Genomic DNA, 24,021 nt, shown 5'->3' with positions numbered 1-24,021 from the left:
TAATACGGATTTAAAATTAGATTTGAAATTAAAATTGGATCAAATTTTTTATTTGGATACATAAAAATTTATGAATTTGAATTTGATTCAAATTAAAATTTATTTTAAATTAAAATTTATTTATAATTTAAATTTTTTTAAAATCTTAGCTAGTTATTTGAAATTATAATGACTCAAATATCTCATTTTTTTTGCATTTTCATTATCGATGCCTCTATAACTTTCATATTTTTTTTCATATATTGTTGATTGAAAAATAAAAATAAACTTATCTTTTTTAATTTTTTATTGTCATTTAAATATCAATTCAACTCTCCTTTTCATTTAAAATTTTTTAAACTACTCAAACAAATATTTTTAAATATATGAATTTCAAAAAAGAAATTTGAAATGCAAGATTTCAAATTTAAAATCTAAATGTAAATCTATAAGTACAAACGCTCCCTATGTTCCCTCACTCTGAATCTATTTGGAATCTAAGATAATATTTGGATTGATAGATTTGAATTTAAAATTTAAATTTAAAATTAAATCTTGCATTTCAAATCTAATATTTGAAATCCAGAAATTTAAAATCCTTTATTTTGATAGTTAAAAAATTTTAAATAAAAAAGAGAGATAAATTAAAATTCAAAACAAAAATAAAAAAAAAAAAAACATATTTATTAGTATTTTTTAATATAAAAAATAGATAAGAAAAGATGTGAAAATTAAAATGTACCAATAGTAAAAACATGAAAAAAATAAGATATTTAAATAATTAAAGAGATAAAGTTTAAAAGTACAAAAGAATAATAATTTAAAATAAATTTAAATTTAAATAAAATCTAAATTTATAAATTTCTATATATACAAATAAAGAATTTAGTTTATTCAAATTTCAGTTGTCACTCTTACCAATCCAAACACATTGTAAATTGATTTCAACTCTTGAGACGGCAATGGGCAAGCGACACAGGAGGACTCTTTACTCTAACCTGTACTGTTCGATTTTTGAATTTAATTCCTAGTTATTTGCTCCAAAATTAGAAAACAAAAATACTTGATGCTGGAGCTTTCTTTCTTTATTTTTGGTTTTGGTGTAGAAATTGTGTTTTGCTCCAAGGACCTTTCCAATTAGGCGTTTTGGGCCAAGTTTTGGACCCGGGGGAAAGTCGAAAGGCCCGAAATTATGAAATAATTGTGGGAACCGGTAAAAAATCCAATACGCCGTTGCCGGGGATCGAACCCGGGTCGCCCGCGTGACAGGCGGGAATACTCACCACTATGCTACAACGACTTCGCTGACGCAAGGATAAATTATTAAATGAAATATTTCTTTATCTTCGCCAGACCGCATAACTACTCTCAGCCCTTCCCCCTCCGCCTTCCTTGTTCACAGTTCCCGTTGGCGTCGCACAGGAGCTACGTGGGGTCATATCGCGAAACACTATTTTCAACTAAATTTTGGCCATAAACCCTATGTTGACTCTGAAACCCGAAGATTCCTGTTCCATAGATTAGTTGTTTTGCACGGTGAACAAGCAGTTTAGACGAAAATGTTTAATGATGCTGGGGAAACGCCCACGAGGTGTTCTTACGACTTTACCGTTTCTTTTCATCAGGCTGTATTTATGCATTTTGATCCTCTAAATGAATGGTTTTTTTTTTTTTGGGTTGTCCTGCTTGAAAATTTGAAATGCAATCGCAGATTGATGCCGCCTAGTATGTTTTTTCCTTTTGAAGGATCACCTGGTGTAATTTGGTTCTGCTTATTATATGATTAAGATTGTGATTGACTACGAAATGATCTTTTGGTATCATAACGGGGATCTGATTTGCTCATTACTGTGCTTGAAAGGTATGAATTATTGAGCATGGTGAAGAAGCACTCAAACTTACTAGGAAAAACCATAGTTGAGGAGAGTGATGCTCCTGATGTTGAAATGGATATGAAATTTTGGCACGACGTCTTTGATTTGTATTTTATCCGTGGTAAGGAGTCAAGGGGACGGCAAGATGACGATCTCGTGTTCTTTGTCAGGAAATTGGTATGTTATGCTTAATCGTGAAGACTTTGAAACAGGATTGCCTTTTACTTTTATAATTTTCCAGTAGCCGAGCTGCTGCCTTTCTATCAGTGTAATGATGTGTTTTCTGCAAGGTTAGATTGTCCGTTCTTTTTATTGTTTTAGAAATCTGCCTTTCCTGCAGGGATCTCAAGGATATGCTTCTTATAATAATACAGCAATCGATGCTCCTTACTTTGTACGCAGGTGGGCTCCTAAGGTAAACCCACATTGAACTGTGAAGTATGTTGAAACTTTTCGATTATCACTCACTTAAATTAGTTATGTGACCGCTAGTGAAGTTCAAACTGTTTCTTGCATTTTGTCACAATATTTTGCACTCTACAGATGCTAGCAGGGCATTATCACATGATAAATTAATGACTGTGCATCTTTTGCTTTTTTTTTTTTTTGGTCATGCATACCATATTAGTATGTTAGAAGAACAGCCTCTTGGTAAAATCCTTAATTCCATCCTTTAATCCTTGCAGTCATACATGAAAATTTTTGCTATCATGGCTGTTAAACACGTTCAAATTGCCCGTCCTTCAAATTTCTAACACACGTGACATGCTTTGGCTCAAATTCTGCCCTAAGCTGGCTTTGGATTGCATTGTTTCTGTTTCACATGCTAAAATGTGTAGTTGGACATTAGTTTCATATCATTATCATGTACTTGTGCTTCACATTACCTCTGTCCCTTCACTTAGTTGTTTGAATTGTATAATTTTGATCCCAATGAGAATTGGTTGCATTAAGGTTATTACTAATCATATGCAGTTGTAGTATTTACTTTGTGAATTCCATATCTGATTACTAAATTTCATTAGTGTCATTAAAAAATTATTCGTTGACATTGGATGTGCTAGGCCATCCATTATGATGCCAAATAATCCTGTTCACTTTTTGAACAGTTGGACGACTTAATTGATGAAGCTTCTACAGATGTTGACTGGAGGCGTTCATTTTACTTGAACTTAATTGCTCATACTACCTTTAGTGTCACTATTGCTATTTGCAGGTAATTTTTTTCATTGATTTGTTGTCTACCATTGGGTTTCACCAACTATGTTTTAAAGAAGTTGTGGTCCATACTCTGCTGAGAATTAACATCTAATTCAACTCTTTTCAAACTGCTACCAGGATTGTTTCATTTTATGGCCCTTTTCTGGTCTGCAAGAATCGAATTCCTTTTGGACAACTTCCAGCATTCGTTACAGTTTTGTATTTTTTATTTTATCATGGATGTCATTAATGTGTACGATATTTTTGAGATTTTTTCTACAGTTGTTGAGTTTATGTTGCTGTGTGCATGTCGGTTTATTCCAAAAGTTGGGTGCAATCTATTCGGTGGCAGTTGATTAGTTTTTCACCTTTTCTAGTTGTTTTCTCTTTATTGATTTCTATTGGATCAAGACATGTGTCGATTATTGTTAGATTAACTGTCTCAAATTTGATTGAACCATTCCCCAGAGTTGTTATATGTTTTGATTAGATAGCCACAAAAGAACTGGATCAGGAGTATAGAATCTTGTAACTTAAGATTCTTGTTTCCTTTTGTTTTTCATAAACTTTCATCAAGGGAATTTGAACCATCTCTTTCTCCAGTCACCAGGTTCTTCAGAATCATCAAGCTTCGCAAAGTACACCATTGTCCCCTATATATAAGGTAATTATAGCATGGTGAAACTTTGTCAATCATTTGAAATCAGTCAGTTCCTAAACTTAAAATCAGTTTTAGGAGGTGAATTTCCTCTTGAATAATTCTGACACAGAATGCATATGGTCAGATTGGGGTCTTTTAATTCATCTTTACTGTTGATAGGATTCCAAAGAGTTTATTTTCAGACTCCTGTTTTTTCTCCTTTGGTTCTGCTTCAAGTTCCACCATTATGTGTTTGTGAACATCCATTGGCATACACACGTTCATGTTACTTTTCTTCTATAGATCTCTGTCAATCTCTTCACTATTCAGAGGATGCTTTTGTTATGTCATTGTAATTGTGACATTCTGTTATCAGTTATTTTAGTTATGTTCATATTTGAGAATATAGCCATTAGGGTAGTTAAGGGGGACTCTCTCTTTTCCGGATTACAATCCTGCATGAGCTTTCCTCCCTTTGAATTGGCTTTGGTTATGATGGTGCTTGTGTCTGTGACTGTCTCCATGGTTTGTTATGGTGACTTGTAAACTTGGGCTTCAATTTTATGTACCTGGACTATAGGATGCTTCATGTGCCTTTAAACCTAAGGCATTTATCTCAGAGTATATAAAATGCATCTAATTTTGCTGTGCGGTCATTTGCACCTCCTCAGGTTGTAAAAACTGTGTATGCATCTCCGAGTCGTGTAAATTTTCAATTGAACTCTGAAAAGGCAAGTATATTTATCTTTTTGGATGTCGTGCCCTTGGGGTGAAAGGAATACTATCCTGATAGATTGTTATCTGCAATGACATTGTCATCAACATGTATCCAGGAAGTGGAGACAACACCTGCTTATCCAGATATTTGTTTTGCAATTGATGACTTTGACTCTACTTTTGATGCGGTGGTAATTCACTCATTTTAATAGTTCATTGAATTTTGAATCCCATTGTCACGTCTATAAAATGTGAGTATTTCCTTTTCCTTGGGGTTTAATTGTAGAATTCCGTAATTATCAAGATATTGCTTACTCTATCCTAGAATAGCCCCTGAAGTATCTGAACTGATATTTGCAAATTTGCTTTTCCTTGGTAGTTGCAATTTTAGAAAACGGTGTCTTGAAATGCTTACCTTTGCTGGTAATATGTGAAGAGAGTGAAAAATTATTTTTCTAAAAATCAGTGTCTATCCCTGTAAAAGCTAACAGTTAAAGCTACAATATTTGGTTAACATCGAAACTATAGCATAACCTGCATAATTAATGTCTCCTATAATCTGCTTCTTGTGATGTTAGATATTATAATAAAAGTATTCATAGGCCTTTATAAAACAACTTAAGTTTTTTAGTTGAATAGTCCTTGACTTGTGAGAAGAGTGGAATAGATGACTTTGAGCCCTATCAAAAAGGGTAAACGAAGGCCGAAAAGAATACTTTTGAAAGTTATTGAGCGAAACCTTTTAATTAACAATTTTTGTAAAAGCTTAATAAATAATAAAGCATAATGGCGTCATATAATCCATGTAGCCGACCATACCCAGTGGGATATAGTTTCCTGATGATGTTGTAGTCCTTGACTAGGTACTAGAGTTTCTATGACCAAGTGGTCCAGAGCTCAATCTTTTTTGCTTCCCATTTGCTAGATTAAAGATTTAATTTCAGCACTGGGCATGTTGAGCCTCTGCTTTATTGACACTTATTTTGTACAAGGAGGTGACGGGGCTGGAAATAAATGAACAAAACAGAAAAGATAGAAAAGGAATAGAGTAGTTTCTATGAGAGAAAATTAGAATGAAAATCTTTAACTGTAATCTCGCCAATAAAATAGTCTGTACTGAGGAGATTAATCTCCCAGATACAGGATATTTGCCAAATGATATCCTAAATGCAAAACCTAACTTATAGCAATTCCTAAGGAGATAAATATTTACCATAGAGCAAGACACAACGCATAAACTAGCAATAAGGGGATATTTGAGATAGAGTTTTGGAAGATGTGGCTAAGAGATAAGGAGAGTGGTGGTCCATATGCCATATGATGCTATAACCACCAGCACCTCCTCCCTGTTTCTCCACATAACATTCGGCACTTTGTTCATGCCTCTCCACAGTAGGATCAAATAGATAACCCATGTTGTACAGCTTCTCAATTTCTCATCTCTATATTTCCTCTTTCTGAAGTATGTGCAAATTTCAAATTGATTGTGCCATATCAGAGGTGTGTTTGATACTATGATAAGACTATTCATAGGCTTTCTCATAACAGCTCTAGCCTTGAGTTGAAGTGTTTTTTGTCCTGTGGTTTCATCTTCTATGAGAATCAGAAATCCCACTCCCTTTGTCTGCAAAAAGGGCATCATATAACTTTCATTCCAATTGATAACTGTATAAGTTTACCCTGATTTTTTCCCCCAATTTTCTGCAGGTTTTAACTGAAAAGGATCATTGCTATTGTGTAGTTCTCAACGCTCATGATGGGGCAGCATTTCCTAGTGGGGAATTACATGATTGCAGTCGTAATGTTGAATCTCCTAGAGTTGATCCTAATTCCCCAAAGAGAAAGGACACTAAGGTTTGACAAATGCACAGTTACAGAGTGAATTCCATTCTATATCACAATATTTGAATTTCTGATTGATATTTTCTAGTTTAGAGATGATTGCATTGCCTTTGTATGTGTATGTATCAGAAGTACGGATGGGGCGCTGCTTAATTGCAATGTAACAATGAATGTGCTGTATAAACATTGCTCATACTTCATAGCTGTGCTCAGATGGTGCTCTTGGGCTAGCTTTTGTTCTTGAAATATCAATGCTTATTTTTAGCTTTTTGTTAATTGCACCCTGGATACTTTTATAAGTTGAAACTATTCTTGCTAATTTTGTATGTTTCTTGTTTTAAGTAATGTGAACTAGCTGGCAAGAAGAACTTTTGAAGATGAAAGTTTAGGTATTTACAGATAAACTGATGGGAGGACTTATTGTGACAGTATAAACAACTAAATCCTGGAGCAATAAGAAAATAGGAATTTAGAAGATGGAAGTCTATAGTAGTTCTAACTAATATTGGTTTCACTTTGTAGTTTTTCTCTTAATATATCAAATAAAAAAGTAGACACGCTGATTCAATTGAAAAAGTGCACAATAGCAAGAATTACTTATGTAATCAATTTGTAGACATGCTGACTTGCTGGTAGTTGGGATTTGCAGCTTACCCTTTTCTCAGGGTTTGTCAGCTATCAGATGGTTCGAGACGCATATGATGGTAATTTTTTTCCTTTGGTGACCTATTAATTTCTTTCATAATCAAGCATTCATTTTTGTAATGTTGTCTATAGCGTGAATGAAGGGGCAGACACTTAACTATACCTGAAATTTTGAATCTCCGGGGTGATTTACAAAAATCCATGCATGTGACACACTGATCTGATTTGCTGTGGCTTGGGAATCTGAGAAATTTGAACTTTTCACAGAACTGTGATTCGGACTTTATATTTATCTTCACATAAATCCTCTGCAGGGTCCTGTAATGATTTTTTATCCATCTGATAGTTTCTGACACAATCGTGCCTAAAGCAGTTTGATATTGTAGATTAATCTTCAGTGACCTTCTGATGGGTTTATTAACGCCTCTGCTGTCAATCAAAAAAGGAAGGGAGAGGAAGGTGAGCCTGAAATTAAGGAATATTCTATAGGGACCAAAGGCGATGAGATAGCTGGGAGGGATGGAATGGTAAATTTAAGCCAATAACTAACTTGAGAGTGCAGGTGAGGCTGGTAGTCTGGATGAGAGAAAAAGGTGTGTAGAGTGAGCAGTCTTTTGGCTGAAGGGGGTGTGAGCGTGAAGAATTTTGTTAAAGACTCTAAGTGAGAGATATCCTTTTGATAGCTAGCAGTGCTGCTTCTTGTGTTTTCTTGTGTCATCATTTTTACTGTTGTCACTTTGAGTGAAGCACTGTTTAAATGTGTTGAACTTGTGATGTTGCTGTTGAATGAGAGATATTTGTATCTGACTGTATTTCCTGAAGTGTTGCATTGTATAGTTGACTTAGATTCACTTACAGGGACAGTTTTATCACCTTTATATTCTGCTTCATCAAGTGAGACTCTCATCCATAAATGACATCCTTTGTTGCCATGTTAAAAATTAAAAGATGTTATGCGTGTAATGTGCAATTGTGAGTTTATCGTATTTTACATTGCCAATGGGTGCCACATACCAGTATATCAGTTGCCTCACACAATTCCCCTTAAAGTACAGCTGGCAAGTCTCGATTTGGTAGCTTTCTATCAGGGGGTCATTCTCCTGGCAAAACAGACAGAATTTACATGAAAGGTCCTGGAGGCCGAGGGGAAGTTGAAGTGGCTGTTTCTGGTGTTACAGGTAGGCAATTTGTTGGTTACTACGATTTTAGAAATCTCATCATGGAACTCTAGGCACTAATGTTTCTACCTTATGAGCAGAGAAAAAGATATTTGACATTTAGTTGTCATAACATATTTTTCTTTTGTTGTCTGCTTTACATTATGTGATTGCAATTTGAAATATCATTCTGTCAAGATGCCAAGGTCCTAAATTTTTATATGTAGACTTGAATACTTAGAAGATGCATCAAATCCGTAAGAGGCAATATAAAATCCTGTCTAGTCCTCTATTGTATTATGAAGCTCCTTACTGGTGACACCTGGCATGAAAATTTGTTGTTAATGTCATTATGTAAAAAAATATGAGATGGTTGGATTAATGAAATCTGCTGCTGCAATGACAGATCAAAGTCAGGAGGAATCAGGCCCTTTTTCTCCAGTAGTATCAAAGAAAGGGTTTGGAATTGGCTCAATTGTTCGGAGAGCAGCATCGGTTGCATCTGTGGCAGCAAAGCATGCTTATGCAGCTGCCTCTGCCTCTAGCTCGGATTTCGATTATGAATTGATACCTTTGAAATGCAGCTTAATGTCCGTATCCTTGCCCTGGGAGCATATAGCATATGATCTTCTGTTCAAGGTGAGATTTTTGAAATGATTATTTGTTGGCAAATGAAATCATGAGAGGAAACTGTTATCAGTTTGCATGACTAGGGAAAACTGATCAATGGTGTCATGGGAAGCGGGGCCCCCTATTATGAAAGTACTGATAATAAGTATTTGATTGTCATATTCAGGGAGCTCCTCCGGTGAACATGTGAATGTCTGATGAATTTGTGCCTGCTATGGAAAAAACAAGGGAGATTAAAACCACAATTTCCGCGTCATATTTTGGAATTTGTCCCCCCCTTCTGACAATTTTCTATAACTGCGTGTTCCATGTGCAGGCACCAACGTGTGCATATTTGGTGTTGGTTTGGGCATCTTGAGGCTATTTGTTGAATCTTAGTTGTAGGTAATGTGATATAGACGTTGTATTATTTGTTGGATTACTGAGACACTACCTATTTCTAGGCTCTCAACTAGGCAGGTTCATTTTTTTTATTTGTTCTCACTCCACCCTCTAGTTCTTCCACCTGGAGGTTAAACGAAAGAAATTAGTCGCAGATTACTAACACCCATGGATTGGGTTCTGCTGCACACAAAGGAATTCATAGTGCTGTTTAATTATCTGACTTAAATAAGGCACTGTTCAATTAGTCATTGGTAGCACATGAAGATCCATCCGGGGATCATTTATCAGCATTAAGGTGCTTTGCTCACGTGATTTTCTTATTTTGATTAATCTTGATAGTGCTTTAAATAATCATTTTTCTTTGATCAAACAATCTTGTATTTATAATCAAATTCATGTAATTCTTTTCCTGAGCTGCATCTTTCTTGTATACGTTGAGTAATACGCAAGAGGTTTGTAGGTATTAATGTTGTTTTAAAAGACAAGGCTCATGGTGTTGCTATTTTTGCGCCGGGATGATGATTTGGGCGTCCTCCCCGTGTGGGATATCTGCTTTCTAGCATCTGCACTATGAAGTTCATTTCTTTCTGCGGTGGACCCTCTGTTCTAAGTTTGCTACCATCAAACTTAATTTGGACTGCTGTCCTAATTGAACATACAAACAAGCACAGGTATGACGTCTAAAAAGAAAACCAAAATGAACAAGGGTATGGCGTCTAAACGCTTAAAAAAACACTTGGTGATCTTTAATGATCGTGCCCATAGTTCATTGGAGGAACGTTCTTTTTGTAGTATTAATACGCAAGACCATCCTTCGCATTCATCTGCTGTCTATAAGAATATCCCTTAACGCGTGGAGAAATGACTTATATTTTTTAGCTACAATGTAAACGTCACAACTATAACGTAACTTCATCCTTTTAGACGGAAATAGAGTCGCCGATTGACTGGTTGGCTAAAAGAAGCCCACTTTCAAACCCACTAGAGGCTTTTGGTCCTCTGGTTTTCCCCGAAACAAACCAATTCTATTGCAATAGTTCGCTCCCCCTAACGTAGGCTACTTTGAATTGAACTCTCATCCAAAAGCAGTTCGTTTATAATTAATGATATCTTATGATAATAATTATACCCTCCTTTTAAGTTCATTATCCTAACTTATCCACGAAATTTCTGTAAAAGGTAATTAATGGAATGGATGGCCGTCTATAAATCAAGAGCGTTGAAAGATAAAAGCAGAGCTAAACAGGGAAATCATAACGCGACTGTTGAGAACGCAGAGGAATCTAAAGGGTACTACATATTCTTCTTTTTTTTGATAAATTTTACTTGTTGCATGTGCAGCCTACTTTAACTCACTATAGGACGCGGTTTCTGAATTTTGTTTGATTCATTAAATTAATTAAGGAGATAATAACTGTTGCCATGTTATCCTCCACTCACAGTTCCTTTAATATATACTATTACTTAATAATTAAGTAGGTCCAGGCGAAGCAACTGCCCGGAGATGCTCAACTAAGAAAACGCCCTCCGGAATATTCCTTTCCATTACGCACCCCATTCTTTTATCATATCATTCTGCACCATGCTTGGATGTGTAAGAATCCTCTAGTAATAACATATATTTAGAATAATTTCTCACTAAAAAAACTGTCCACGTTTAATACCTGATAATGCCTTAAATAAGATTATTGTCTCCAATACGAAATAAATGCAAAGATGTGTGGGAAAAAACATATATTTTGATGTAAAACTGGCAATAAAAATTTAAGACATTTGGAATCTATTCAGTTCAAGATGAAAAGTTGCACTGATCTCTTGGTTATGTGTCGGGTAAAAATTGTTATTAATTTTTAATTGGGCTTCCGTAAAGCTGAAAAGTTAGTAAGCAGCTTTTGGGGTTTAACTTTCATGTAGATTGGTGGACGTTGGTAACTGGTCGTTGCCTTTTTCACTGTGTTGTGTTGTGTGCGTAACCAAAATGACTTCGGCGTACATTATTCTGGTAGCTCTCTGGATCGAATTGGTGATCATATAATTATGCTTGATCCTTCGTCATTAAGTTAAACCTAATGTCTTCCCAACGATCCCATTCTCATACCATACGAAAAAAAGCAAAAAGCTAATCTCACCCGCTTTTTTTTCAAAGACTTGACAAAAATATGTCTTTTATTTTAAGAATTTCACTCCACTCCTTCTTAATTTAGTTACGTTTTTTGTGTGCTATTATTTATATCACCTTGAAAATATAGCTTTAAAAGCTAGTAGGTGCATTTATATAAAGCCAAAATTAAATTGCACTAACATGACTTGTTGATGATACTAATACTATGATATTATGATTTTATAAGCTAGTCTGTGTTTATTTTTATTTAAAAGCTTTGGTTTCAAAAACCTAAAGTTATTACACGTATTCTACTTTTGATTTTGTTTGGATGAATACAGCCTTATTTCCAATATCTTTTGCTCTCGGGGGGCCTACATGTCCCTCATCTTCTCCTTAAATAGCCGTCCCTCTGGCTGCAGTTCTTCCCTTTTCCCCTCCTTTCCTCTCTCCGGTTCACTCTTTCAGCACCGGTTTTTTCATTCTTTTCTGCTCCAGCCATGTTCTTCCACGACGACGTCGTCCATTCCCTCCAGTTCCCATCATGCCCACTTCCCGAAACCATGCTCACGCCAAGTGAGGTGCAGGAGTTATTGTCCCTCGTTCAAGCCAAGGATCCGGCCAGTCCAAGCTCCGGTTCGCAAAGTTCGAGTCGAGCGGTTTACTCGTTGGACGAGAGAAAGCGCAGGCGCATGCAGTCGAACCGGGAGTCAGCCCGGCGGTCCCGCTGGAGAAAGAAGAGGCATCTAGAGAACCTCACGAACCAAGTGAACCGCCTAAAATTTGAAAACCAACAACTCAAAAACCAGCTAGGCTTCACCCTTCACCAGCATCTCATAGTTTCCCTAGAGAACGCCCAACTAAGATCCGAATCCGAAATCCTCACGACCCGGCTGTCGCATCTCTATGGGGCTTTAGGCACCACTCTAAGCCCTTAAACAAAAATGAGGAACAAAAGAAAGACTATATATGTAGAGATCGCCCATTATATATACAATAAAACTCATTCTCACGTGCACGAACAAGAAACCATGGTTGGTGCATGGAGGTGATCTATAAGGAAAATGTAAGGCAGTTTAGCTAGCTGTTTCTTTTGTTTTGTGTCGTAAGTAGCTAGGAGAAAGAGAAACGAAAGGGGTGGTTTGGAGAAGCCTCACGTCGTTGGAAGTAGAATGTAAAGATGTGAGAGGTCTTGCTTTTTGATAATGTTATCAACTTTTATTTTTGAGCTGCTTTAATGTGCAACGGTAAAAGATGGTATTGTTTTGATAACGATAAGTGAGAAGAAGAAGAGATAGATAGCCAGCTGGTAAAACAATTGAGGCTGGATGGGCATCTTCGAGGGAATATTGTTGGGATCATAGGGTTCACATTTCTTATGTAAACATATACGTACGTCGCTTGCGTGGGCCAAGCCAAACCTTGTAGCAATTCTATATCGTCGTCTTCTTGTCCCCCTCCTCATAATTAATGTCTTGCTCGACAGAATCTTTTATTTTTATTTGATTATCTAATTTGTTGGACTTGACCAAAGACCTCGGTGGGGAGAGATATTTCCGGGGCCATGCCTTCCCTGTCTCTCTTTATAGCTAGCTAACCCTACCTTTTTCTTTGCCCTTTGTAATTATATATATGATCGAGGTAAAGCAAATACAATAACTTGGGAAGGGTTGGAAAATAGTGACAGTTAGGTGGCATCATGACCAGATTATTTGCTTAGCGTCCCCGTGTTGCTCCACCACTCTCTCTTGCCCCAGTACCTGGTGATGATGAATCAAAAAGCAAAATACCAAATTAAAGTAGGACTAAGAAAGAAAGCACATGACAGCGAAATGAGTTAAGTGCACAAAGAAACGTATGGCCACAAATTGCTGTAATATCTCACAAAGGATCAACACGTGTAGTTTTATATCTTATTGTTCATTTTTTTAACATTTTAATTAGATATATGACATATGTATAATTCACTACTTTAGCAGCGTGTCATATTTGAATCTGTAAAAAAATTGAATGATATATGTCATTTTAAATGCAAAAAAAAAATTCCAAATGATATAGCTAAACAGTATTAGCTGCTCCTATATATTAGGTCACAAAATAATGATACGAGTATTAGAATAAATTTTGGAGACATGATAAAATTTGAAGTCTGGGGTAAGAGAACCAGCAGCAAACCAGATCTGAGTTTCAAATATCACGTATGAATTTGGCTAGTCTGTTACCTGGGATTAAATAGATCACAGTCCTTTCCTTTAATAAAAACTTCGCAAATTCTTAATTCAGAGCATTTGAATCCTTGCTATCTCAACATCTATTGCAGGTAATACTACGCGTGGAAAATGCAAATTACGTACCCTTTTCGAGTCACAACAATTTTGTTTATATAGAAAACTATCTAGTTGACCCATGCTTCACATTGAATTTAACATGAGAAACGCTGTTCATAGTTATTTAATAGTATGGCTTCTTATAGATTTTATATTACATTTACAAAAATTTTAAGAAATTAAAATATTAACAGTTGCTTTTGAGGTCTTTCGACTTTCATAATATAAAGTTCCTATATATAAATAAGAAGTTTTGTTATTTTAAAATGGGAAAACTGGAATTGTAGTTAGATTGTACGTACAAAACATTGATCATCCACAAGTTATTTTCTATGCCCCGCGTAATATAATTCCCATTGGCGTAAATAGCATTTCCTGTAATATATATCGCAATCCCTGCTTTTAATTGATGTGAATACTTTTTTTTAATAATAATTCACATGTATGCTCGCTACGCGCGCGTGCAAAATATATATAGTATAAGAAAAAAATTAACCTTGGGAAACAAGCTTACGTACCAATAAATGGCTGTCGGTTGCAAACGGAATGTTCGGTGGCTATTTACAAATAAAAATTACATATCTGTATCTGTATTGAAAATAGATCAGATCATCAATATTGAGCTAGTGCTGTGAGTGCATATGAGCGTGAACGATGCTAACATACGTAAAATTCGACCGAAACCGAAACGTCATGAAAGAATTAAGTAGTGAAATGCACGCGTCAATCAGTGAATTAATTATTTGAAGGTAAATTAATTAATATCCTTTTTTTTTGGGTAGTAAATTGATATCTAATAATATCAATATGAACCATGCACAGTGTCTGCTGTGTTCAATGATAGATGAAATAAAGAAAGATGAACATGCACGCGCGCTCGCTTTGGAGCTATGGACATTTTACCTCACAAAGTCGCTCCCCCTTTTTGATGAATGGACCCTTTTTGATCCAAGTGCAAGGAATGGATATCAATTTCAGATTTGTAGTCCCCATCAAATCTACAAAGTACTACTCTCACCGCTAATTAAAAATTTAAAAAGCGAACTAAAACAAATAAAGCAACTGCGAAAACAATTAAAAAAAAAAACTCCTTCGACTTATAACTCTATCCATATAATTAGTGTTATTCTTCGATTGGTGCCCCTTCCAATTGCTTGTATGCGTTGACCATAATCAACTAGATGCACTAAATCAATTAATTGGCTTCTGTGTTGCTTTGCTTTCTTTTTGAGCAAGTTCCTATGAGAATTTGGAGAAAGACAGAGGTGCTATCCTTTGACCTAAATTAATACGTTTGATTAAATGGATAACCCTGAGGAGAAAACTTGATTTCTCTAGATTTAAAGGACTATTAAACAGCAATTAACTGCTAGGATTATTTGTATATATTATCTTTCCAAGCTGTGTGTCATGTCCTTTCTTCTCTCTTATCGATAAGACAACACTTTAACGCTCAATGATGAAGCTTAGTTTCTTTCGCTCTCTTCAAATTTGCCCGTCCGTTTGTACAAGTGAAAAGAAAAACACATCACGGTATCAGAATTAAGCCAAGCAAACTTGTAACAAAGATATTATTATTGGACGTACAATATTTAATTTGTTTGGTTTTGTTCCAACTTTTGTGATTTTTTTTTTTGGGCCCGAATGAGATCAAATTAAATTTCACTTCAGAGAAACCAAGCAAACTGGAGAAAAGATCATGCACACGAGGTTTGTAGTTTATAAATAATCACAAATAACATAATTTATTATAACTTTTGTATCTCATATTAATTGATTATAATGATTTTACGTGGTTTAAAATGAGGCCGGCAGGAGGCTGATTTTTTTAATATTCTCGAATCACACCCAATATGAAGATAGAGATCATCAATCCTCTATAAAGAAAGTATAAAAATTTAAATCTTTTAAAGTTGTAGTTGCCAATTGGTGAATTTTTGTAAATTTTTCATTTTTTAAAAAAAAAGAGAGAAGATTTTATATTTTATAAAATGAGTGAAAATATTTATAAAAAAAACACTTCAACTAAATTCATCAATCGCAATTTCAAATGATTTAAATTCTAAAAAAAATTATATTTCTTACTGCGCGGAAGTCAAAGAACATCTTTTTAAAACACATAACAAAGTGCTTCTTTTCTTTTTTAATAAAAGAAAGTATATGGAAAGGCATTTTATATTCCCCCCTTATTTTTCTTGTAAAAAGTTGTCGGTCCAAATAGTGACCTTCATTGTTCCATAATATTCTTCGATTGTTCTACCAGGTCTACGGGAAAATATACTAGGAGTCTTGTTGTTCTATCTTCAGAACACGATATATAAAAAACATATAAAAAAACTGTTTAACTGACAGTAATTCTTCAAATTGCTTGTTTCTTTCTTTTTTTAAAAAAATATTAAATTAAATGTCTCGTGGTTATTCTAGTTCTTGCCGCACTCTAGATCGATTGCTAAACGGACCCCGAGGCTCAAAAATTCTAGATAATCAGTATGGTAATGGTTCATAAAGCATAATCCTCCACTTTTGGGTCAATCACTTTGGCGTTTCATCCACAGCATCCTTTTCATGTGATTTCTCATTTGTTTTCGCTGGCGAAAAATTCAATAGGCCCAGCCCACAATGTCAGATCCGAAATTCTCAAGACCCAAATATTTTGGCCCAAACATGTGGACGTTATAATCATAACAATGTAGAGCAAGGGCAAATCTGTAAACTGAAAAAAATTCAAATTCTGAAGTGAGCTTTACTAGCACTAGTAGTGACGCCGGACGCCCAGCCCGCCTTGTGGCAAATATTCAATATTCAATTAGCATTAGGCTTGAGGTAGCCCTCGATCGTGGATAGATCTGCCATAAAATGGAGAAGATCTGCGTCGCAGTCCGGGTTCGGCCTCGGATCTCAGAGGATTCCTTCTTCGGTAATTTCTGGAAGGTTGAAGAGAATCGCATTTCTCTTCACAAGGTTCATGGCACTCCTGTCTCTGCCTATTCTTACGCTTTTGGTATTTCATCTTGACCTACCTTATCCTTAATGAAATTCATTCCCATGGCGTTCGTATCTCCTACTTTATTTGATTCTCGTTCTTTTCCCATTACCCTTCATTGAAGACCATATATTTGATGAAAGAAGCACAAATGCCAGTGTCTACGACCTCCTCACCAAGGATATTATTGATGCTGCAGTGGAAGGATTCAATGGTATGTTTTGCTCTGTCTTTGAGCATTGCAAGCTATAAGTCAATTAAAACAAGAATTTATCTTTAAGGTACCATGTTGCTTTGCTGATGTTGAAGTTACTTGTTGAGTTTTGCATGAGCAGGAACCGCGTTTGCTTATGGTCAGACCAGTAGTGGCAAGACTTACACCATGAATGGCTCACAAAGAGATCCGGGGATAATTCCTCGTGCAGTTGAAGATATATTCCGCAAAATTCAGATGGTAGGTACGGCTACGAGAGTTGTTGACGTCGATTTTTTTATTTCCAGGCTGATGCCTGATTTTGAACAAATTGGTTCTCAGGTACCTGATCGTGAGTTTCTCATTCGAGTCTCTTACATGGAAATCTATAATGAAGAAATTAATGACCTTCTTGTGGTAGAGAATCAGAAGTTGCAAGTTCATGAGAGTTTGGAGGTTGACCATCTGCATTTTGAATACTTTATTATTTATTTTTTATAATCATGAAGGTATATAAATTTACTGATTGGTTTGCCTTCAGCGAGGAATATTTGTTGCAGGCCTCCGTGAGGAGATAGTCAATAACGCCGAGCAAGTTTTAAATCTCATTAAAGCAGGGGAAGGTTTGTTGTCTCACATTCTAACAATCTATCTTTAACAGACATACTATATTTACGTTGGAAGTTATGTTTCTTCCCAGTCAACAGGCACTTTGGGGAGACAAATATGAACGCTAGGAGTAGCAGATCGCACACAATATTTAGGATGGTATGCCGCCCTAACAATGTTTCTACTTTGTACTGCATGAGATTCAATAGGCGGCTTTTCCTTTACTTAAATACCCTAAAAGCAAATCCTACATACGCGTCACATATGCAGGTGATAGAAAGCAAAGGGAAGGATCCCAATTCTTGCGATTATTTGACGAGTGATGCCGTCCGAGTTTCAGTACTGGTTTGTATTCTTTAATCCTTGCTTTTAAGAATCTGTTGCATACGAGTGATGTATTCGATCTTTTGTCCTGCTTTTTTAAAGTGATTTGTAAATGAAAGGTTATTTGATGAAGCTTCCTCTTAAGAAAAATACAACCTTTGGTACGTACTTATTGAGATTGTGGAAGTAGAATTTGGTAGATCTAGCTGGGTCTGAAAGGATTGCTAAGACTGGAGCTGGTGGAGTGCGTTTGAAAGAAGGAAAACACATCAACAAGAGCTTGATGATTCTAGGCAATGTCATAAATAAACTAAGTGAAGGTTCAAAGCAAAGGTATATAAGTAAATGCCTTTCACATTGAAGATAGAAAAGAACCATTCTTGAGCCTTTGATTTTTTGGACAGGGGGCATATTCCTTATCGTGACAGTAAATTAACTCGTATTCTCCAGCCGGCTCTTGGTGGTAATGCCAAAACTTCCATCATTTGCACTATAGCACCAGAAGAGGTACGCTGTTTATCGTCATGTTTCAATTGTACCTTACTCTTTTAATCTTCTTATTTGTGGGTTTTAATTACAACATATTGTTAACCATTAGATTCACATTGAAGAAACAAAGGGAACTCTTCAATTTGCCAGTAGAGCCACACGCATCACTAATTGTGTTCAAGTGAATGAGGTTTGTGTGCTTTATTCACATCAAATTAACGATTTGTTAACAGGAACCGGGGGATGTAGAATTGTAAATTTATGAATCATGAATCTCCATTCGGTTTTGTATTTCTGGAAGCTACTTTCATTTACATGCTATTCTGCTAGTACTTCATTCTTGCGCCGTTTTGCCAAGTCTTTTAATTGATGATAAGGACTTAACAGATTTTGACGGATGCTGCATTGTTAAAGCGGCAAAAGTTAGAGATAGAGGAGTTACGTAAGAAGCTTCAGGTAATAATAGTATTGTGATGACATTGTTTAATGAAGGCTAAGAATCTTAATAGAATTACCATTCAGGGATCACATGCTGAAGTGCTCGAGCAAGAGATTCTTAAATTAAGGAATGATATGCTCAAGGCAGGTTTTTCTTGCGACTTTTGCGTGCTGAGTTGCTTTTGCCTTTACTTTCTTGCCAAAGCATTAATGCACTTTTCTTTTATTACTTAGTCTTGACTATCCGTTAATATTATACTATCTAGTATGAACTGGAGCGTGAGAAGCTTGAAATGGAACTGGAAGAGGAGAGGAAGTCACGTGATCTATGGATTAGGGAGAAACAGATGAAAGTTGAAAGTCTCAGTGGTGTCGTTTCTTCGTCAGATTGTGAGAGGAACAGGAGTCAGGTGCGTATATCGATAACAAAGTTTTGGTTTTACTCTCATGGCATCTTCAGATTCCATCACTGTTTGAGAGGTGGAGGGGCATTCGGAATTCCTATTCTTTTCCCCTTATTCTTACGGAGATGCCCTCTGTCCAACATTAAATGCATTAATACCTGCTCATAAGTTCTCTTGGAACCAACTTTGTAGTTGATTCTCTGAGGTTTGATATTCATAATAGGAAAATAATACCTGCTGATAAGTTCTCGTACAGCCCTATGCCCATAATGCGTAGGTTTTTTTTGGCTGTTGTCTATAGATTTTTATATCCGTGTCTTCTGACTAACTCTTACAACAGACGGGGCAGGATTTTTCAAGGCAGGGTCTTAAGGAAGAGTGCAATGAAATTAATAGTACATCTCAAGGGGATATTTTTAGAACCCCTTGTTTAAAGGCACCTTCCAATGCTTTTGTTGCCACGCGTTCAAATTATTCAACAATGCCAGATTATAGCCCTCTTCCAGATGCTTTCAGCAATGTGGCTGATGAAAATACGTGGCTGAAATTGAACAAAGGTTATGTAGCAGATCTTGATTCACTTCAAGCTACTCCCGCTCGAAAAGTTCAATCATTCCCGACAAGTGATATCACTCCAGTGAGTTTCCTTTATTTTATAGATATCTTGCGTTTCTGTTCTGTTGTATTCATCTACGATCCACATCACCGTGAGAGGAATAAAATTGATAAAAAGATAACTAGCTGTATATAGTTTGTCCTCTTTAAATGAAGATATAATAGAGAAGAGTATTCGATGTCTAGAGATAATTATCAGCTATTATTTTGCTATGCTTTATCTGATAAATCCTTCCATTCTTCAGCTATAGTTGTCGGATAGTACTTAACATATAAACCTTCAATCCTGCATTGCCATGATTATGTATCCAGATTTTCTGAGAATTAGAATTGCGCTCTAATTTGGTTCGTGCTTTATTGTCAACTGATACCATGTCACTATCTCACTTGAGGATGTATATATACAATCTGCTTTCCTTGTTTTGTTCCTTTTCTTTTTCTGTTGTTTTAATTTGGCTAAGGTTTCACAGGGCTGTTTGAGTGAAAAGTATGAACAAGAGGTTCAAGATTTGAAGAGACAACTGGAACTTGCCAATCGAAAGATAAATGAACTCGAGGTTTGTGTAAAAGTTACGTTTTACTCTCCCTTGGATTGAAGGTTGACCCGCATACGCTGGATGATATTTTGGATGATCAACTACGTAACTTGTTTAACTTCACACTTGAATTATGAACTAGTTAATGCTCCGACATTGAACTACTAAAAGTATGAACATGAAAGTTAAACATAGCAGTTTTGCTACCAGAATATGTCCATCCTGGTTTGTCCTCAACTCATGAAACCATTTGATGGTGTTGACATCGAGTCATGGAGATATAAAGCATAATTTTCGGTCAACAGAAAGTACATCTTGTGTTGCTTTATAAGAGAATCGGAGCAATGGAAGTATATATCTACAAAGAAGCCTTTGCCTTTTGATTCTTTGATTGATTAATCACTCCCTTTCTTGTGGGCTGATGTTAATGCATATGCTTCCAGAGAATGAATTCGGAGGGAGCAGAACTGAACAAGCAATCAACTTCTATGACACTTGAATATCAACGAGAAGCACGACTGATTGGGGAAGATCCTCGGAGGTTATCTAAATCCGTTGGAAACTTCAAAGACAATTTTGAGGAGGCTTTGTCAGTATTGCAGGTCAGAGCTGTGCTGCAAATCAGCTTCTTTAAACCCTTGTTTGCCCGATCTAACAGAGAAAGAAAATTAATTGTCTCCTGTGTTTTAAACAGAGATTTGTATCGGACGGCAAATTGTCGGCTGCAGAAGTGCTTTCGACCATGACTGAAATAGGAGCACAGCTATTTGCTACTTTAGAAGCTCATTTTACGGGAGACATGGATGATGGCAGGTCTTCCACCGGGAACGGTGCTTTGATTCACGAACAACAAAAACGACTTCATGAGAGGCTGAACACTATAATCACGTCATTGGAGTCATCAGAAAGCACAATCACTGAGAAGGAACAAGAGAGGGGTCCCTTTTGCCGCTGCAAACTTAAGGTAGTTGTCTGGCCACAAATATCAAGATATCAATCATTAATTGTGCTTGCATTCTGTGTCTTATGTTTGGGATATTTTACGCCCTTTCTCAGAATTTTGATGCTTTAAATGTGAATCACACACTTAACACCTGAAGCCAGTATGGCATCAGTCTAATAGCTTATACTAAGCTAATGCTCAAGAAATGTAGTAGTTTCCTCATACGTTTCATTCTATATCCTTTCAAGACAGAGAAAGCCATTGTTTACTCATTATAGTTATTCCTTGAGGAATGTCAATCCATGGAAGTTAATCAGATGCGCTTCTCATGGTGCCCTTGTAAAATAAGACATGCTCTTCATATTAGATAACAGATTATCCCTATCGTGGTTTATTTTCATTAGTCGCGACTTTTTCTTAGAAACCTTAAAATGAATGATTTCTCTCGAAGAAATTATTAGAAATATTATGAGATTCCATTTGCTACATCTGTTGAATAGTAGTCCGTCATAATCATACAGCACCGTCATAGTGAACCTTATTGAATATGATGTTACGTGGGAACAGCTCAGAGGATTTTCTATCGGGTAGTAAGAAATAAACAATCAAATCAATCACTTGATAGAGTTTAAATTAGTGTCTTCAGAAAGTCATTGAACCTTGTTTTAAAATGACTGTGACCAAGGAACTACGGTTCAGAGTTATAGAAGGTTCTCAGTCTCCAAAGAGAGAAATGAAAACTTATGCAGCAAGAACTGCACGTAGAGTTAAGGTTTTAGTATAATATCACACATTGTGTGAACTGTAGTGTGCACTTGTTTTTTGAAGAGTATCGTAGGTTAGAAGATAGAACTGCATTCTTGCTAGAATCTGAGGCAAAGCATTGTAGGTTATTGGTTTTCTTAAACTAATTTCTTTTTGACAAAGGGCTCTGATTTGGGAGAAACTTCTATTTCAAAGGAGAAGCTGTGCGATGAACTCAACTCCATCAAAGAAAGGTGCCGGGGCTTAGAGGAGGAGGTTAGTATCAATAATTGCCTTCTGGAAGTTTCAAAAGATAACTATAATAGCTTGGAAAGGGAGTTTCTACTTTTAAAAGAGGAAAGAGACTCTTTGATTCTGATGGTCTCTGAATCATCCCAGAGACTTGAAATGGTTTCAAACCAAAAGGAAAATACATTGAAGGATTTAAATACCGAGGTACAGAGAAGAATACATCTCGAAGGAGAGGTTAAGCAGTTCACTGCGGCTTTTGCCTCCCGTCAGAGATCACTCATGTCTTTCCACGATGAGTTTAGGACCACAGTTGAGAAATTAAGAGCTCAGACTACAATCTCAGTACCCAAATCTCTTGGGTGTCGAGACTAGATATGCAGTAAACGGGCAGTTTCTTTGTGCCTTCTGTTTCTTTTGTATTGGAGATTAACCCTATACTGTCACGAAATATTTATTTAGATTCTAGGTTCTAGCCTCGCTGATTCGTTTAGATCATTGCAACTAGTTAGGCTCAAGGGACATGACTATGGTATCAATCTGTTTGGCGTCACTGCTTTCTTGAACAATTAATTTAACGAATATATATTGTGACTGATAGATTTATTCAAGTGTTAGATTAGGAGGCTGTGAACATCAAGCCACATCAAAGAACCTTTAGTTCCGTCTCGTGTCCTATTTTCTTGTGCAGACTGTTCTACTAGCAGGACACTCGATTTGCAGCATAGTTCTTCTGAATTTCTTATTGAATGAGGATTAACAAACACTCTGAAGGCCATGCAGTGATGGACCTAGGTGGTTCAATTCACGGACACCCATCTCCCAAAACGAAAATTATGAATTTTGTCCAATTATCATCATGGTGTTGAAGTATATAACACTTGGTACATATAAAAAGTAGGGAGGATAATTTTAAAGCTCCAATCAACACAAATAATTACTTTTGAGTGTATTCATAATTGAACTTAAAAAAGAATATTTAGTCAACATCTAAAAATGTTCTACCAAACAGTGTTCTTATTTACTATGGTACAAAACCATTTTGTGACACGTAAAGTCATTTTAAAAAAATTGTTTAGATATTTTAAATTACATCAGTTAGACACAGGCGATATAATTTATAGGAGCTTCTGTATCTCCAATTTAATATCGATGCTAGTTCACACTCCGTCCTCTTAAATTTAAGAGTATGACATCTTTATTTGGCAAGAATCGTGTGTCTTTGCCTTCTAGCCCTTTTACTCTGCATTTCTTTCTTCTTTTTGTAGTTACAAGGCAACAAAGAAAACTGTGCAGAACAAAGGCAATTAAATCATCTCGGAGAGTAAAATTTCCCTTTACCTAACAGGCAGAGCTAAAATCTTGATATCAAAATTATCATGATCTATTTCTACCCAATATATATATATATATATATATGTGATCTATGATATGATCAAGTTTATCTACACAATTAACGGTTAGTTTTTCTCAAAAGTATGACGAAGAGTGATAGTTCAATCTCATATATGGAAATTTCTGAACTTTCCGATATCCTTGATAAGAGGATGTGTGGTTTTAGGTGTATTCATTTTGAATGAGATTAATAGCTTTTGTTAAGTTGTAGCAAACATTAACATGTCTAATTTAAAATCTTCATAAAAGTTGAGACCTTCAAAGATTACGAAAACTTAGATGATATGTTAATATTTAAGTTATTTCATAAAACTTTTGATCCGCTTTTCAATCTAAGTTCAAATAAGTCATTCGTAAGATGTTGCTCCTAGGTTTGTAAAACCAAAAGCTTATTGTTTTTTTTTTTCAAAGATGTAATTTACTTCTTCATTTTTTAAAAATACATATGACACTTCTAACTAACTCATCCAAACTAAAAAAGTAGTCAAATCATTATAAATTGTTTAAAAATAAAACAACTTTTTAAAATTTATCTCTATTTAAAAAAGTTACAAATGATATAAGGGAAAATAACAACTAAGGACTATCAAAAAAAATTTATAT

General features: G+C 35.7%; 3 protein-coding genes and 1 non-coding gene across 7 annotated transcripts; 3 read left to right on the top strand and 1 right to left on the bottom strand.

The window, feature by feature from the left end:
• Positions 1–1,207: 1,207 nt before the first annotated feature.
• On the bottom strand, positions 1,208–1,279 carry TRNAD-GUC (transfer RNA aspartic acid (anticodon GUC)). The gene has a single exon. It is a non-coding gene; the product is annotated as a tRNA-Asp (tRNA).
• An 81-nt stretch (positions 1,280–1,360) lies between these two features.
• Positions 1,361–9,487, top strand: LOC129302437 (uncharacterized). Its single transcript, XM_054941322.1, has 12 exons — positions 1,361–1,570; positions 1,841–2,030; positions 2,194–2,268; positions 2,963–3,069; positions 3,657–3,717; positions 4,365–4,424; positions 4,527–4,601; positions 6,118–6,264; positions 6,902–6,956; positions 7,953–8,075; positions 8,461–8,693; positions 8,851–9,487. Exons 1-12 carry the CDS (start codon positions 1,539–1,541, stop codon positions 8,872–8,874), a joined length of 1,182 nt encoding a protein of 393 aa, XP_054797297.1. The 5' UTR covers positions 1,361–1,538; the 3' UTR covers positions 8,875–9,487.
• Positions 9,488–11,602: 2,115 nt separating this feature from the next.
• Positions 11,603–12,395, top strand: LOC129297957 (basic leucine zipper 4). The gene has a single exon (XM_054936321.1). The coding sequence runs from the start codon at positions 11,670–11,672 to the stop codon at positions 12,105–12,107; it is 438 nt and encodes a 145-aa protein (XP_054792296.1). The 5' UTR covers positions 11,603–11,669; the 3' UTR covers positions 12,108–12,395.
• Positions 12,396–16,258: 3,863 nt separating this feature from the next.
• Positions 16,259–22,627, top strand: LOC129299661 (kinesin-like protein KIN-7N). 4 transcript variants are annotated; one of them, XM_054938146.1, is made up of 19 exons: positions 16,259–16,497; positions 16,604–16,693; positions 16,815–16,933; positions 17,015–17,128; positions 17,214–17,295; positions 17,373–17,440; positions 17,552–17,626; positions 17,796–17,938; positions 18,010–18,112; positions 18,204–18,284; positions 18,482–18,550; positions 18,617–18,676; positions 18,799–18,942; positions 19,277–19,573; positions 20,022–20,108; positions 20,531–20,689; positions 20,782–21,051; positions 21,991–22,050; positions 22,174–22,627. In XM_054938146.1, exons 1-19 carry the CDS (start codon positions 16,353–16,355, stop codon positions 22,396–22,398), a joined length of 2,391 nt encoding a protein of 796 aa, XP_054794121.1. In that variant the 5' UTR covers positions 16,259–16,352; the 3' UTR covers positions 22,399–22,627. The 4 variants fall into 4 exon arrangements, with proteins under 4 accessions (XP_054794121.1, XP_054794104.1, XP_054794113.1 ...); XM_054938138.1 differs by having other exon boundaries at positions 16,260–16,497; positions 21,958–22,050; XM_054938129.1 differs by having other exon boundaries at positions 21,991–22,627.
• The last annotated feature ends 1,394 nt before the right edge of the window (positions 22,628–24,021 follow it).

Source organism: Prosopis cineraria, unplaced genomic scaffold (assembly GCF_029017545.1).
Source record: "Prosopis cineraria cultivar Desert tree isolate PC_DT_omini unplaced genomic scaffold, ASM2901754v1 PC2, whole genome shotgun sequence".
Classification (NCBI taxonomy): Eukaryota; Viridiplantae; Streptophyta; class Magnoliopsida; order Fabales; family Fabaceae; genus Prosopis; species Prosopis cineraria.
This window is presented reverse-complemented; position numbering and strand designations above follow the sequence as displayed.

Bases quoted from the DNA above. Each gene is read 5' to 3' on its own strand.
- LOC129302437 (XM_054941322.1), top strand. From the start codon at position 1,539: ATGTTTAATGATGCTGGGGAAACGCCCACGAG. The intron at 1,571-1,840 runs GTGTTCTTACGA...TGTGCTTGAAAG, and splicing joins GCTGGGGAAACGCCCACGAG to GTATGAATTATTGAGCATGG. The intron at 6,957-7,952 runs GTAATTTTTTTC...CTTAAAGTACAG, and splicing joins GGTTCGAGACGCATATGATG to CTGGCAAGTCTCGATTTGGT.
- LOC129297957 (XM_054936321.1), top strand. From the start codon at position 11,670: ATGTTCTTCCACGACGACGTCGTCCATTCCCTCCAGTTCCCATCATGC.
- LOC129299661 (XM_054938121.1), top strand. From the start codon at position 16,353: ATGGAGAAGATCTGCGTCGCAGTCCGGGTTCGGCCTCGGATCTCAGAG. The intron at 17,296-17,372 runs GTTTGTTGTCTC...GTTTCTTCCCAG, and splicing joins TCTCATTAAAGCAGGGGAAG to TCAACAGGCACTTTGGGGAG. The intron at 17,939-18,009 runs GTATATAAGTAA...TTTTTTGGACAG, and splicing joins AGTGAAGGTTCAAAGCAAAG to GGGGCATATTCCTTATCGTG.